The 13,267-nt window shown below is 45.5% G+C and overlaps 1 protein-coding gene across 2 annotated transcripts in view; it reads left to right on the top strand.

Annotated features, from left to right (window-relative positions):
- The window catches only part of CDH13 (cadherin 13), a 980,233-nt gene that overhangs the window by 73,263 nt on the left and 893,703 nt on the right, over positions 1 to 13,267 (top strand). The window contains exon 4 of one of the 2 annotated variants that reach the window (XM_043435590.1): positions 9,409 to 9,434. The exons of the other annotated variant lie outside the window; for it this stretch is intronic. Within the exon in view, the coding sequence (XP_043291525.1) occupies positions 9,409 to 9,434 (26 nt within the window). The remainder of the gene's footprint in view (positions 1 to 9,408; positions 9,435 to 13,267) is intronic. 2 annotated transcript variants of the gene reach the window in all.

Raw genomic sequence — 13,267 nt, 5'->3', positions numbered from 1 at the left:
TATAAAGAGATCTTCAGGGTTTATCACAGATTTTATTTCATCTTGCCCTTTGGACAGCCTCTGATCATCTCATTCCATGAGGATAAAGTTTTAGAATCCCTAAAGATCTTGTAGGACCCTATTCCTGTAGTTTTTAAACGTGTTCTATAGAGGCCTAGTGTTGAGAAGGGGATTCGAGCCCTTAAATGGGGAGGGTGCGAGAGGGATAGAAGAAAGCAGGTGGGACCCTGGCCTTGGGAGCAAACATCAACTGGGGTAATCATGCTTTAATCTCTCTTAGATACTAGGGTTCAAGAGGAGATTCTGCTCGATAAAATGTGTAGGGCTTTTCTATAAAGAAAAAAAGCATTTAGAATTCCAATGGAGACCTGCCTTCTCATTGTACAGACAAGGAAATGGAGGTTCAAAGATATCAAGGGTGTTCTCCTTGGGTCACCCACCTCACCTGTGGTAAAGCCAGGACTAGGATCCAGTACTGTGTGTAGTCTGCTAGTAGACCACGTCTTGACTAGGGCTCTTCCCACTATTTGTTGCTATTGATAAAACACGGAAAGTTGGTCTCAGGTTTGGGCCTTGGGAAATCCCCATGGTGATAGTGATGATAGATAACGCTTAACGAGTTCCTACTTTGTGGCCAGTACCTCAAAGACATTAACTTATTTGGTCCACACAGCAGTGCTCTGAGTTAGGAGCTCTTATGAATCCCATTTTACAGTTGAGGAAATGATGTTCATAAATATGTAATCACTGGCTGACATTACACAGCTTTTAGGCAGTAGAGGTTGGACTTGAACCCAGGTAGCCTCAATCAGGAATCTCAGCACTAACCATTCTGCTCTCTTGCCTTCCTCCTCTCCAGACTTCTCCCAGAGGACACAGGAGAACAGATACTGTCAGATTATTTTATCTGACTTTACTATACCTTTTTAAATAAACATAACAATATCCAGCAACCTTTCCTTTACTGAATGTTCTTCTACAGTGTCATGCCTTTAGGTAGCACGACCTTGATGAAGATAATAACCTTTCCTGTATCATAATGGTCAATCTTCATTAATTTTTACTCATTAGTTAAAGGCTGGTGTAATTTAGAGAAAGTCTAAATTACAGAATGTGTTGTATTTTATTGCTTTTAAACATGTGCCTTAACAAAATTATACATGAGTACTCCCTTCTGGGACTCACTTCAGTGATTTGTTATTACCATTGATACTACTTATATGTAAATGAAAGGAAAGCTTAATATGAGCACCTTGCTTGTTCTTTTCCATCCTAACTTATCCTGCCTGGTAACCTATGTAAATAGCCTTATTATCTCACACCAGGCCAGCTATGATGGACTTGAAACTCACTGCCTTGAGCTTTGCCCATCATGTGTTTTCTATGTAACTTTCTCAGTGACTGATGTTAAAGTTCAGCCTTAAAGCACACCATTGAGCAGTGATCCACACCTCCACCTGCATCAATGTTTAATTCCTCCTCCACCTCAGATTCTTGGTTGCTTCCATAGCTTTGCTTGGGGTGCCTCCCATGAGCACCATCTATTCTGTCTGCTCACCTCCTGGAAGTCTTCCTGGCTTCTATGAATGAAAAATGTTGCCTGCCAAATCAGTAAACAAAGGATATAGCAGCCATCAAGCCACCACTGTGTGTGTGTGTGTGTGTGTGCTCAGTCATGTCCTACTCTCTGAGACCCCATGGACTGTAGGCCTCCAGGCTGCTCTGTCCATGGGATTTCCCAGGCAAGAATACTGGAGAAGGTTGCCATATCCTCCTCCAGGGCATCTTCCTGACCCAGGGATTGAATCGGAGTCTCTTGCATCTCCTCCATTGGCAGGTGAGTTCTTGATCACTGTACCACCTGGGAAGCCATATCAAACCTCCACAGTTGTCCCCAGTGGTGAGCCTGAGGGAACGCAGGATGAGAACAAACAGGATGCCCACCATCAAGCCCCCAGCCATTGCAGTCACCCCAGAAGGCACTCCCTGAGGGGAAGCAGGATGGGGAATAACAGGATGCTGGCCCTAGATAGCGAAGGTGAATATCAAAGGAATGATTTCAATGAGTCCACACTCTTGCAGCTACCCATACATAGAAAAGTGCTAAATTCATTAATTTTTCTGTTTTTTTAATTAACAGTAATCTTTTGATGCTCTGACTCCCTGGTCTTTGTTGTAAAACTCCTATGTATCCTGGCTCCTCCCTTACGAATTCCTAGCCATCCCTCAAGGTGGTCTCAGAGGCTGCCTCCTGGGCTTGAAGTCCTCAGAAAGTCCACCAAATAAAACATAATTCTCAACTTGTAGGTTGTCATTTTTTCCCAGTCAATAGTTCCAGCTGTCAACCATCATTAGTTTGTCTTGTGAACTTTCCTAGGGCTTTGCCCCTCCCAGGGGGCTACCTTCATATTCAGCTTCATGAGATCAAGTGTCTACTCATCTTATTTCCTCTGCTATTCTCTGTCTCCACGAGGGCAGCCATCTTTATAATCCTGCCACCTGGTTACTTAGTTAATGCTTACTGAGTAATTCTGGGGAGCTGTGTGTGTGTGTGTGTGTGTGTGTGTGTAGTGGAAGTAAAGGCTGCTTGGCAAGAAAAAGGAGTCAGGGGAGAGAATAGCAAGTCTAAGGGATTTCCTCTCATTTTGGGATCCCTGTATCACCCACATTAGAATTCCCTGGGATTCTGAATAAACATGGATTCTCTGGCCTGGCCAAGGCCAGTCAAAGCGGGGTTCCTGGGTGGGGAAGGGGGCAAGGATTTGCATTTTAAACCTGCTCTACAGATAATCTGTACACATTAGTGGCTAAGAAGCTCTGCCCTCTGTGGCATGATGCACATTGAGCCTGGTTTGAAGAATGTACATTAGTCCTTGTGACGGAAGGAGAGTAAGAGAGCTTCTGAGTTCTGTACAGTCTGGGGCGTGGGTTTATTTAGAGAGAGACAAACTCCATAGACAGAACGGGGTCTCAAAAGGTGAGAGCGGCCCCGGGAGAAACACACTTGGCAGACAGAGTGTGGGCCATCTCAGAAGGCGAGAGGCCCCAGAGTGCAGGGGGTGGTTAGTTTTCATGGGTGGAGTAATTTCATAGGCTAATGAGTGGGAGGACTATCCCAACTCTTTCAGGGAAGGGGCGGAGATTTCCAGATATCCGGCCACTACCTGCTTTTTGGCCCTTCATGGTTGGCCTTGGGACTGTCATGGCACCCGTGGGTGTGTCAATCAGCTGATGCATTATGATGAGCATGCAATAGTCCCCTGGAAGGCGATTCTCATGCCATCTTAGTCTGACTCAGTTCTAACCAGTTTTTGTCGTATCCTTTGAGGCTATTTCATTTTCTTTAAAAGTTGTACCCTGCCCCCTTCCCTCCTGTTTCAATAGGGCTTTTCCAAGAATTAAATGGAACCGTGTATTGGTATTGCTGGTTTGAGGGCCTAGAGCCAAGTAGGTGCTCAGTAAATGTTTTTGTGATGATTGTTAGTGTCATTAGTATTCAAATCATGCCCTTCTTTTTCTTTCTTTTTTTTTTTTTTTTGCACAATTACAACCTTCTTCCTCATCTCTGTGTCCAGACTCAGAGCCCAGGGTTCAGGGAGGACCAGGTGGTCCTTGGTGCTCAATGTCCTATTGAACAAAAGGACGACTGGCCGCAGTGTAGTCAGGAGGTAGACTCAGAGGGCAGCAAGTTATGACTCTTCTGAGTGAGGGGACACCTCTCCTGCCCCTGTCCAAGCTCAGCTCATCATCCTGAGGGGATCTTCTTTCCAGCATCTTCCTATCTGGATGGCAGAACCCTGTCTCCTCCAACTGCCCCTCCCAACTCCTGACCCTGGGTGGGGAATTGAAGAAGGCCTGAGTCCTGGAGTCTGTCATCATGCAAGGAACCCCTGCAAGGTCTCCGCTTGTGGTGATGAACCAAAAAATCCTGCCTTCATCACTCGCTTAGCTGGAGACAGTTTTTAGTGGGTGGTGTCTCAGCTCTTTAAAATGAACCTGGAATATCCATAACTTATATTACCCAGCAACAACCAACCCCTCAGAAATCTGTGCAGGCAACTTATGATTTTGAAAACTACTAGTAACTCCCGCTTCAATACCCACTCTCCCTGCCAAATGGTTGAGTTCCAGGCCAACTGGGTGTCTGCTTATTTACATAATTAATCTAGTATGACATCTTTATATGTCCCTCCTCAGCTTTCTCTTTTCTGGATAAATAAGCCCCAAATCCTCCATCCATAAGCCCTAATTTTACAACATTTTAATCATTTTTGTGACTCCCTCCTGAATCTTCTTTGGGCCCCATTTAAGCCTTATCTCAATTTAACAGACATGCTACACAGGCAATTAGTAGAGAGGAATCCATTAGAACCTGGGACCGTCTTAGCCCCAACTTGGATCTGAGTCTCTCTCTTTTTCTCTGTAAGGGTCACGTGGAGGATTCTCATCACCTTCCTCTTGACAAATGGACTCTGGATGCGCTGTCAGTTTTGCTATGTCATAAGATGTTCTTCCAAGGTTTGGAAGAACCAGTTCTCCTAAAGGCAGGAGCCAAAGGACATGCCTGAACCCAGGAGGGAATTCTTTCCTAAATGGGTTTCATGTGTGCGATTTCAGTGCATGGACACAGCAGGGGTTGGCTGGAGAGAAAGATGATCAGCAAGGTTGAACCCCAAGCCTCTGGGGCACTTAAGGAAGCCAGGCCCTGTCTGACAGTTTGTGCAGACTATGCCAGGCAGGCCTGCTGCTCTGCGTCTTGTGATCTTATCTGACCTTTTCTGGAAGGCCATTTCCTTATCTGACTTCAGGCTGAGCCAAAAAACTGAGCCACTCACAGGCTGGGGAGAGGCTGGCTCTTGAGTTTTCAGCATCATGTAGCAGCCAGTACACGGCTTTCCTGTCACCAAACATTCCGTAAAAGGCCTCCGGTAGAATTATGACATGACCAAGCGAGAAAGGACACTTCTGGGGTTCTTAGGTTGGGAATTTTCTAACAAAGAATGTTCTGAGAGCAGAAGAGAAGAAAGGGGGTGGGGCTGCCTGAGATGGTAAGCTGTCATTTTACAAAGACAGACCCCTGTCATCGCCACTTCGTGCTGTACATGTGTCCTCTCGTGGTCCTAATCTCTTCTGGGCTGCATTTCCCTCTTCCTCAGTGTGGCCTGATATTTCCCAGGGCCTCTTTTGACAGGGTGCAAACAGCAGGGATGTATATCTGAGCAAGTGTGAGCAAATATAGACATTCCTGTTTTGCTGCCATGTCAACAATCTCAAGGTGAAACCCCCATCAGTCCAGCAGTTAATTTGGTGAGGGAGCTCATTGTTGTGTGCAAAAATCAAATAAAATCCTTTGGGGCTTTTCTTAGGCAGCATCGCATGTAGCTCTGGTCTGAGATCAATAAAGCAGAACCTGCTCTTCATTACACGTTAATAATGTGCAAGCAGAAGCCAGAGCGGGGAGCCAGCCTCTCAGTCTCCCCACAGAAAGACAGCCTGACTTTGCTGTAAGAAGTGTGCTGATTATGGCCATGCGACTCATTTGCGCCCGCAATTGCCCTTCAGCCTATGAGTTTCAGAACTGGAGTGCCTTCTGCATTGTGAAGAGCTGCTCACAGCACTCATGACATCTTTAGAAAAGCCATATCCTGGTCTTAAAGTGCTCCAGAAAGATCATTAGCCGGACATTAACTGAGCAAGTTAATAACAATTAATAATCGAGAGACGGTGGCTGTGGTACTGCCGGAGTGGACCTAGGGAGGGTTCTCAGTTCCCCGTGCTGCCTGAAGCCAGACCTTTTGGTGACTTTGGAGCTAGACATGGCAGGAAGGGTTTGGGACTCCTTATGAGCATGCTGGGGCTGCTGGAACGAACTTGGTGGCTTAAATCAGCAGAAACTCATTTTACTCTCACGGTTCTGATGGCAACGGCATCTGAAATCAACGTACAGGTTTCCCCTGCTATCCGAAAGTAGAGTGTTCCTGGGAAACCATTCCTGAGCTGAAATGGCATACAGCAAGGAAGGAATTACCTTAGGGCACATCTTGCACAAAAACGCACAAGATAAATTGAGATCAAGCCCAGTTCAAAGCTACGGCGGCTCATGCTGAGAAGCTGAGCGTGGTTCTCTGGGAAGGAGCTTGGCGGCGCCAGTCTTGCTGTTGGGGTGCGCTGCCTCTATCACCCCTCACCACAACATAAAGCCTCAATGCTATTTTCGATTTTCCTGTTTTTTTTCGTGAAAGTGAAAACCCTCTTCAAATTTCTTTACATTGGAGAAGACAGGTGCTAATGTAGCTTTTTCATGAAAGAGAAGTGTGAAACGAACTTTTGTTTTGTGTGTGTGTGTGTTTTCTGGTTGATCTTCTGTGCTCTGCACTCTGTTGTTTTTTTTTTCCATTTATTTTTATTAGTTGGAGGCTAATTACTTTACAATATTGTAGTGATTTTTTGCCATACATTGACATGAATCAACCATGGATTTACATGTGTTCCCCATCCCGATCCCCTCTCCCAGCTCCCTCTCCATCCCATCCCTCTGGGTCTTCCCAGTGCACCAGCCCTGATGAAACAAACTTTTGAAAAGAGGGGGATTCCTATATGGCAAGGACATGATCCTGAAGACTCTAGAGGAGAATCTGTCCATGCTTCTCTCCTAGCTTCCTGTGTTGCCAGCAATTGGTGGCACTCTTTTGCTTGTTGGCACATCCCTCCAGTCTCTGCCGTGCCGCCACAAAAGCCCTGCTATGTCCACATTGGGTGCACAAGGCCAGGGTCAGTTCAAATCAGTTGGCGCCCTTGATGTAACAGGTCGTAAATATTTTGAATATCGTTCATGCCAAGGTCAGTATCTCTTTCACCAGGTGACTGTGAAGAGTGAAATCAGATATTTCATAGGAAAGCTGTTTGCAATGTGTGAAATCCTGTGTGAAGGCTTTTGCTATTGTGTTGCTGAGGAGATTTCAGTTTGATTCTGATAAGATGGAAAGATTAAGCCGTGGCACTCACTCTTAGAGGTCTCCATGAGCAGGGCGCTCTTGAATGACTGCCATCAGCCTATAATGTAATTTTGTCTGAGCTTTTCTGGAATGGACAGTATCGAGAGATCTGTACTGTTGCTGAAGGCTTAAAGGTTGGGAATTAAAAGTTTGCGTTTTCCTTGGAGTCAGGCAGTCCTGGTTCAAGCTCTGGCTCTATCTACCACTGACTCCTGCATGGCTTTGGGTGTGTCCCGGAGCCTCTCTGTTTCCTCATCTATGAAATGGGGTAATGACACCTAGGTCACAGGCTACCTGAGGAGTGAATGCAGTGATAAGGCACAGAGTGGGGTCTAGGCCTGAATCTGCCAAGTGAAGCTCTCTGTTCCTCAGGGATAAACAAGAGTCCTGTCTCCAGGGGCTGAGGTAGAAACTCCATAGGTTAATGTATTCAAAGCCATTACTTCAATGCTGGAGTGTCACACGGCCTCAATAAATATGATCTATTAATAATATGAGCAATAGAAGTTCCATGAGGGCAAGACGCTGGCCTGGCTCATTCACAACTGGGTCTCCTATGCCTGTAGCAAGGTCTGGTGAGTTGTTATTCCTCAATAATATACACCAGACAAATGAATGAATAAATGAATGAGATTTCCTGGAGGTAGGATCAAGAACCTGAATTTTTGAGATCTTTACCCGTGGACCTCCCAGGTGGTACAGTGGTAAAGAATCTGCCTGCCAATGTGTGAGACCCAGGTTCGATCCCTGGATTGGGAAGATCCCCTGGAGAAGGGAATGGCAGCTCACTCCAGTATTCTTGCCTGGAGACTCCCATGGACAAGGGACCCTGGAGGGTTACAGTCCATGCGGTCACAAAGAGTCGGACGTGACAGCGACTAACACTTCACTTCATGCATTGCTCTGGGATGCAGCCATGATCGAGAACTATTGGCACAAACATTCATTTTATAGATAATGAAATTGCAGCCATGGATGCTAGGTAACTCTCTCCAAGAGCACTTGGTTAATTTACTCAGCAAACAGTCATTCCTTCCTTTCATTTAACACACATTCACTGAGTACTTACAACATTGTTGGTGATATTTAAAACCCAGGTTCTACCAAAAAGAATAAGAGATTGCCCCAGCCCTTGATAAACTTGTGGTCTGGTAGAGGCTTCAGAGCTATAAACAAATGACTGCATTACCACATGCCATGGTTTCATACTTACACACACAGTGAGCTGAAGGAATGAAGATGAGAGAATATCAGTCCTACCAGGTTGTCAGTGGAGACCAGCTGGAAAGCCACCTATATGTAGGGTGACTGGGGCACAGGGAGGCTGGGAGATTCCCAGGCAGCTAAGAGGGAAGAACAGAAGGCACAGCATGGAGCGTGGCACATGGAAGGTCATGGAACTAGTGATTCATCCAGAGAGGCTAGAACAGAGGAGCAACACCTCTGAGGTTGGTCACGTAGGCTGGGAGAAGGGCACCCCAAGGGGCAGTCCCAGGAAGGTCAAAGGCCAGTAGTCGACAAATAGATTGAGAGGTTTGAAGGCCTAAAACGTAAACCATGTGCATGATGGAGAGAGTGGCCAGAGAGTGGCCAGAAATGCAGTTTGATGGATAGACAGGGGCTAGATCCTTCTGGTCTTTGAGTGTTGGGGTAAAAAGGTCCAAATTTACTCTGATTCAATGGAAGCAGTTGGTTAACTGTAAGCGGGGACATTCAATGAGCTAAGCTTTAGGGTCACTCCTGTGACTATGATAGAGTGGAGAGAACAAGTTTGCAGCGGGGAGAGTCACCCAGAAGCTGTGAATGTAGCTCAGGTGGGAGGTGACAGACTAAAGTAAGCTGATGGCTGTGGAGATGGAAGGACACCCATGCAACACGATGTGCTTTCATAAAATGTAGGGGGCGTGCCATGTGTTCACAGTCTGTAGCCCCACCCTCTTCTACCACCCCATCCTCAGACGGACCACGCTGTAACTGGGCTCACCAGGAGCAGGGTCACGGAGTCAAGGGAGGCTTCCTGGTTTGGATGGAAACCCAACAGAGCAATTGTAGAAGAAACACATTCCAAATGTGGTTGCCATTTGATTCTATAGGAGTTTAAAGCCTATTTTTGTTAGGATCCTCTCGATTTTAAAGGGTTAATACCTAACTCAAAAAATGAGATGTATAGTTCACTTAACTGAAAAAGTCCAGGAAATTGAGCTTCAGAGCAACTGAATTTGGGGCTTGACTATTATCAAATTGAATTCATTTCTCTCTGTCTATTGACGCTGTTTTCTTCTCTAGTGACTTCAATCTTAGGCAGGCTCTTCTCATGAGGTACCAAATGGTGCTGGCAGGCCCAGATTTGTAACCTCATGGTTTCACAACCCTGTGGAAAGAGAGTTGTTGTTTTCCAACCATCCTTGCCGAGGACTGGCCGTGATCCACCTAGCTTGAGTCCTGTGAACATCCCCAATCCAGGCACAGTGCCAGGTAGACTGCTGAGATTGACCAGGTCAAGGTCACATTACCAGCTCTGGAGCTGGAAATAGGGTCACTCTTAATTTTATAGATTAAATGTGGAGAGTGAGGTGGTTTCCCAAAGGCAAACTTGGTGCTGCTACATGAAGCTGAGAGATGGTGGGTAGACCAGAAGGACATATGTCTACAATCAGCCCCTGCAGTCAAGAACAGGGCTCTGTTCAGCCCTCCTGTGAAGGTGTCAGAGATGAATAATTCAGTCCCTGCCCTCCAGATGCTTGTGGGTATCAGGGATGCAGATGCATACAGAAGCATCCTTAATGTGAGCCTGCCTGTGGTGAGTGTCCTGATTTGGTAGCTCCTCCAGTACCATAAAGCTCCAATTGCTTATTCAAAGGACACCTGGGGCTTGGCACATGTTTCTTCTCATTTTTTGTTTTAAAGTCAATAAACTGTTTCTGGCACCTTGGCTGGAAATTAAACCTGGGTTTTTCCTTCCCCTGGTTGAGGACTTGAGATGCCCAAAGTCGACTCTCAGTAGTAGCATTGGGTTGTGAGTGTCAGTTGCTAAGTCGTGTCTGACTCTCTTGCAACCCCATGTACTGTAGCCTGCCAGGCTCCTCTGTCCTTGGAATTTTCCAGGCAAGAATACTGGAGTAGGTAGCCATTCCCTTCTCTCGGGGATCTTCCAGACCCAGGGATTGAAGCCGGGTCTCCTGTGTTGCAGGGAGTACTTTTTTCTTTTTTACCATCTGAGCCTCCAGGGGAACACTGGGTTAGTCTGACCCCAGATCTGGGAGTCGTGGCTGCAGCAGCCACCAGTGCCAGTGTCAATGTAGAGCAGGTGGACCAGGACCAGGACAGCTGGGGCTGTCCAGAAGGAGGGGCTCCATGTGAGAAGGTACCCACAGGAAGCACTAGGGCATCCTGAGTCCCAGCCGGGTAGTGACGGCAGTGAAGTGTGTGTTTGCAGGGAGAGGTTTGGCTCCTCCATGTCACTGTTATCATCCGTCGTGGACTACCATTTCTTTGCTTCTAATAGATATTCACTTTCCATTTAACATGTATTTATAATATTTTTCCATTTAACACGTATTTTGTAAACTCTGTGGTAGACTGTCTAGTTATTCACCAAATCACTTTCTTCTTTCTCCAGGACACCCAGCTAGGGTACCTTTCCCAGTCTTCCTTAGGCTGGGTTCTGCCCAGTGGACTGCAGGCTTATGTGAGGGGAAGACTTACTTCTGCAGAACCTCCTGTGTAGGCTTCCATGAATATTTACTCTTTTGTCTTATCCAGCAGCTGGAGGCAGAGAATCTCCATGGGGCAGAGCAGCACCACAAGGTGAAAGGAGGCTTCTGTGAAGACAGGGAGTCCTCAGCCCCCTTTGCCCACTCCAAATAAAAGGAGCCACATAGATTGTGATGGGAGTGACAGATAAATCTTCATGGTGTTAGTTGTCAAAATTTTGGGGGCTTATTTCTCTCTTGCTTTAGTAACTAGAGTTTAGCCTACCTTGACTAATCAATGAGTTATAAAATACTACTGTACGCTAGGGATACAGTATTAAGCAAAGTAGGTGCAGCTGTTTCCTTGATGAGGTTTTCAATCTTACCTGGAATTTTATCTCTTCTCACCTCCTCCCTCCATTCTTGTAGGCATTCACAAATAATGCTAGAGACAATAATCTTGAAATAGCTTTGGTGAATGTCCAGCAGAGTCATCTGCTGGACCGGGTTTTGGATATGAACACCTTGCTTACCTGTGGGTCACAGCCTGATCCTGCAGCTGGAGAGATTTTTCAATTGTGCAGATGAAAAATCTTTTTATTATAGGCAAAACTTGTATTTTTTTCCTTCTAGCTCACTTTCTGTTTCTAAACCAGCTTTTCTGTTTACTAGAATTTCACCCACCCAGTCATCCTTCCATCCAGCCATCCATGCACCCATCCAATCTTTCTACATAGTTTTTATTAATAATGTTTTTCTTTTCAAATGCTCATTTGCCAAGGGTTGCTAAGATATTGACATGCGTAGTCCTTTTTAATTCAAATGACAGTCCTACATTATGGTAAGTGCCATAATTATCACTTAATACATGAGGAAACTGATGTCCCAAGACACTTATCTAAAGCTATAGTAAGTGGGGAGGTGGGTGATGCTAGAGTTTGGTTTCTTAGTCACTGCACTGTTCCCCACTCCACCTTTTATCAGCATGCTGTCAAGTGTTGTGTTTGATGAAGGACTCATACAGGGTAACTGACTTGGAGAAGTTCATACTGTGTGTGTGTATGTGTGTGTGCGTGTGTGCACATGCACGCATGTGTTTTTGCATGAAGTTGGAGTGGTTGGAGAAGACTGCCATGTAAATAGTTAATACAGTTGGAAAGGTGTTGAGAAAAATAGCTAAGAAAATCAAGGAGCCCTACAAGAGACTGGAAGGCACCCTGCTAATCCACGGTGACAGGAAACATAGGGCTCTAGTCTACAAAGGGAGGGCTGTCAGAGGGAAGTAGAGACTAAAAGTCTGCATTCTGGAGTCAGACAGTTTGATCTCAGGTCCTCAGTCTTTCAGCTGGGGGAGGTCTTAGGACAGGTTACCGCATCTCTGTGTCTCAGTTTCCCCATCTATAAAATTGAGATAATCTAGGTCATACTGAAAGGGTAATGTTAAGAATTAAATGAGATGAGGTTGTAAGAGTTCATTAAGGAAACATACTTTGAATGGGACCTCACATATGATAAGTTCTTGATAAATATCAGCTTTGATCATGATGATGATGATGGTTATGATAATTTGGAATTAGAGGCAGTTGAACAAATGTTCCTTCCTTTTCCTTATTCACAAATAGTACTTATGTATCTTTACCTCAGTCTATGGTGTTGTTTCTTAAGTTCTGAATTGTCCCAGCTCTGCCACCACCTGGCTTTAAATGGAACCTGTCTTGACCACTTTTCTTCTCTAGGGGAAGTGTGGAGTTGTATGCTCTGGAGCTAGAACTGCCTGGAATCACAGGCTAGCTCCTTCACTTAGCTGTGTGCTCTTGTGCAAGTAATTCACCTTCTCAGAGCCTCAGGTTTTTTCATCTGCATAATGGGACTGAAAATAGTAACCATCTCACAGGGGAATTTTAAAGAATGGTGAAGTGATCCACAAAGGCTGTTAGCCTAGTTCCCGGCACAGGGTAATCTTTTAGTGAATGCTAGCCATTCTCACTTTAAAATTAAGAGGTCCCTTCAACTTTACTCTGTGGGTATCCCTTATGTACTTTACCTCTGTTTCACTTTGGATAATTGTGTTCAGTGCCCCGCAGTGCATTCCTGATTTCTAAACTAATTTCGGCACAATCTCCATTCTGGTTGGTTCTCTGAGAAATGCTCCTCTGTAATGCATATGATAGCAGGACTCACTCATTACCAGGTTATTTTAGGCAAGAGTGATTTTTAACTCATTACCCGGATAATTATTGCAGTTGTCTAGTTGCCTTTCTGTGCTCAGACTTAATAAGCTCTGAGGATGTGTGGCAGTGCTTTTCTTGACTGAGATAAGAGAATTATTGAGGCTCTCAGGGGAAAGTGTGAGAACTTAGAGGCACAGAGAGTGGCCGTATCAGTCAAATGGCCAGATGTGAGACGGGCTCAGCTCTGCTGGGAACCTGGGTGAGATTTCCTTAATCTCGGGATGTTTTCAGTGTGCCTGAGATGTTAGTTTTGCTTATTGGAAAGATGTCCAGAAGTGCGTTGGTGAATGCATGGGCCCACACACAGGTGCTCAGTAACTTACATGTGCTTGCTCAGTTGTGTCCGGCT

Source organism: Cervus canadensis, chromosome 18, assembly GCF_019320065.1.
Source record: "Cervus canadensis isolate Bull #8, Minnesota chromosome 18, ASM1932006v1, whole genome shotgun sequence".
Lineage (NCBI taxonomy): Eukaryota > Metazoa > Chordata > Mammalia > Artiodactyla > Cervidae > Cervus > Cervus canadensis.
This window is presented reverse-complemented; position numbering and strand designations above follow the sequence as displayed.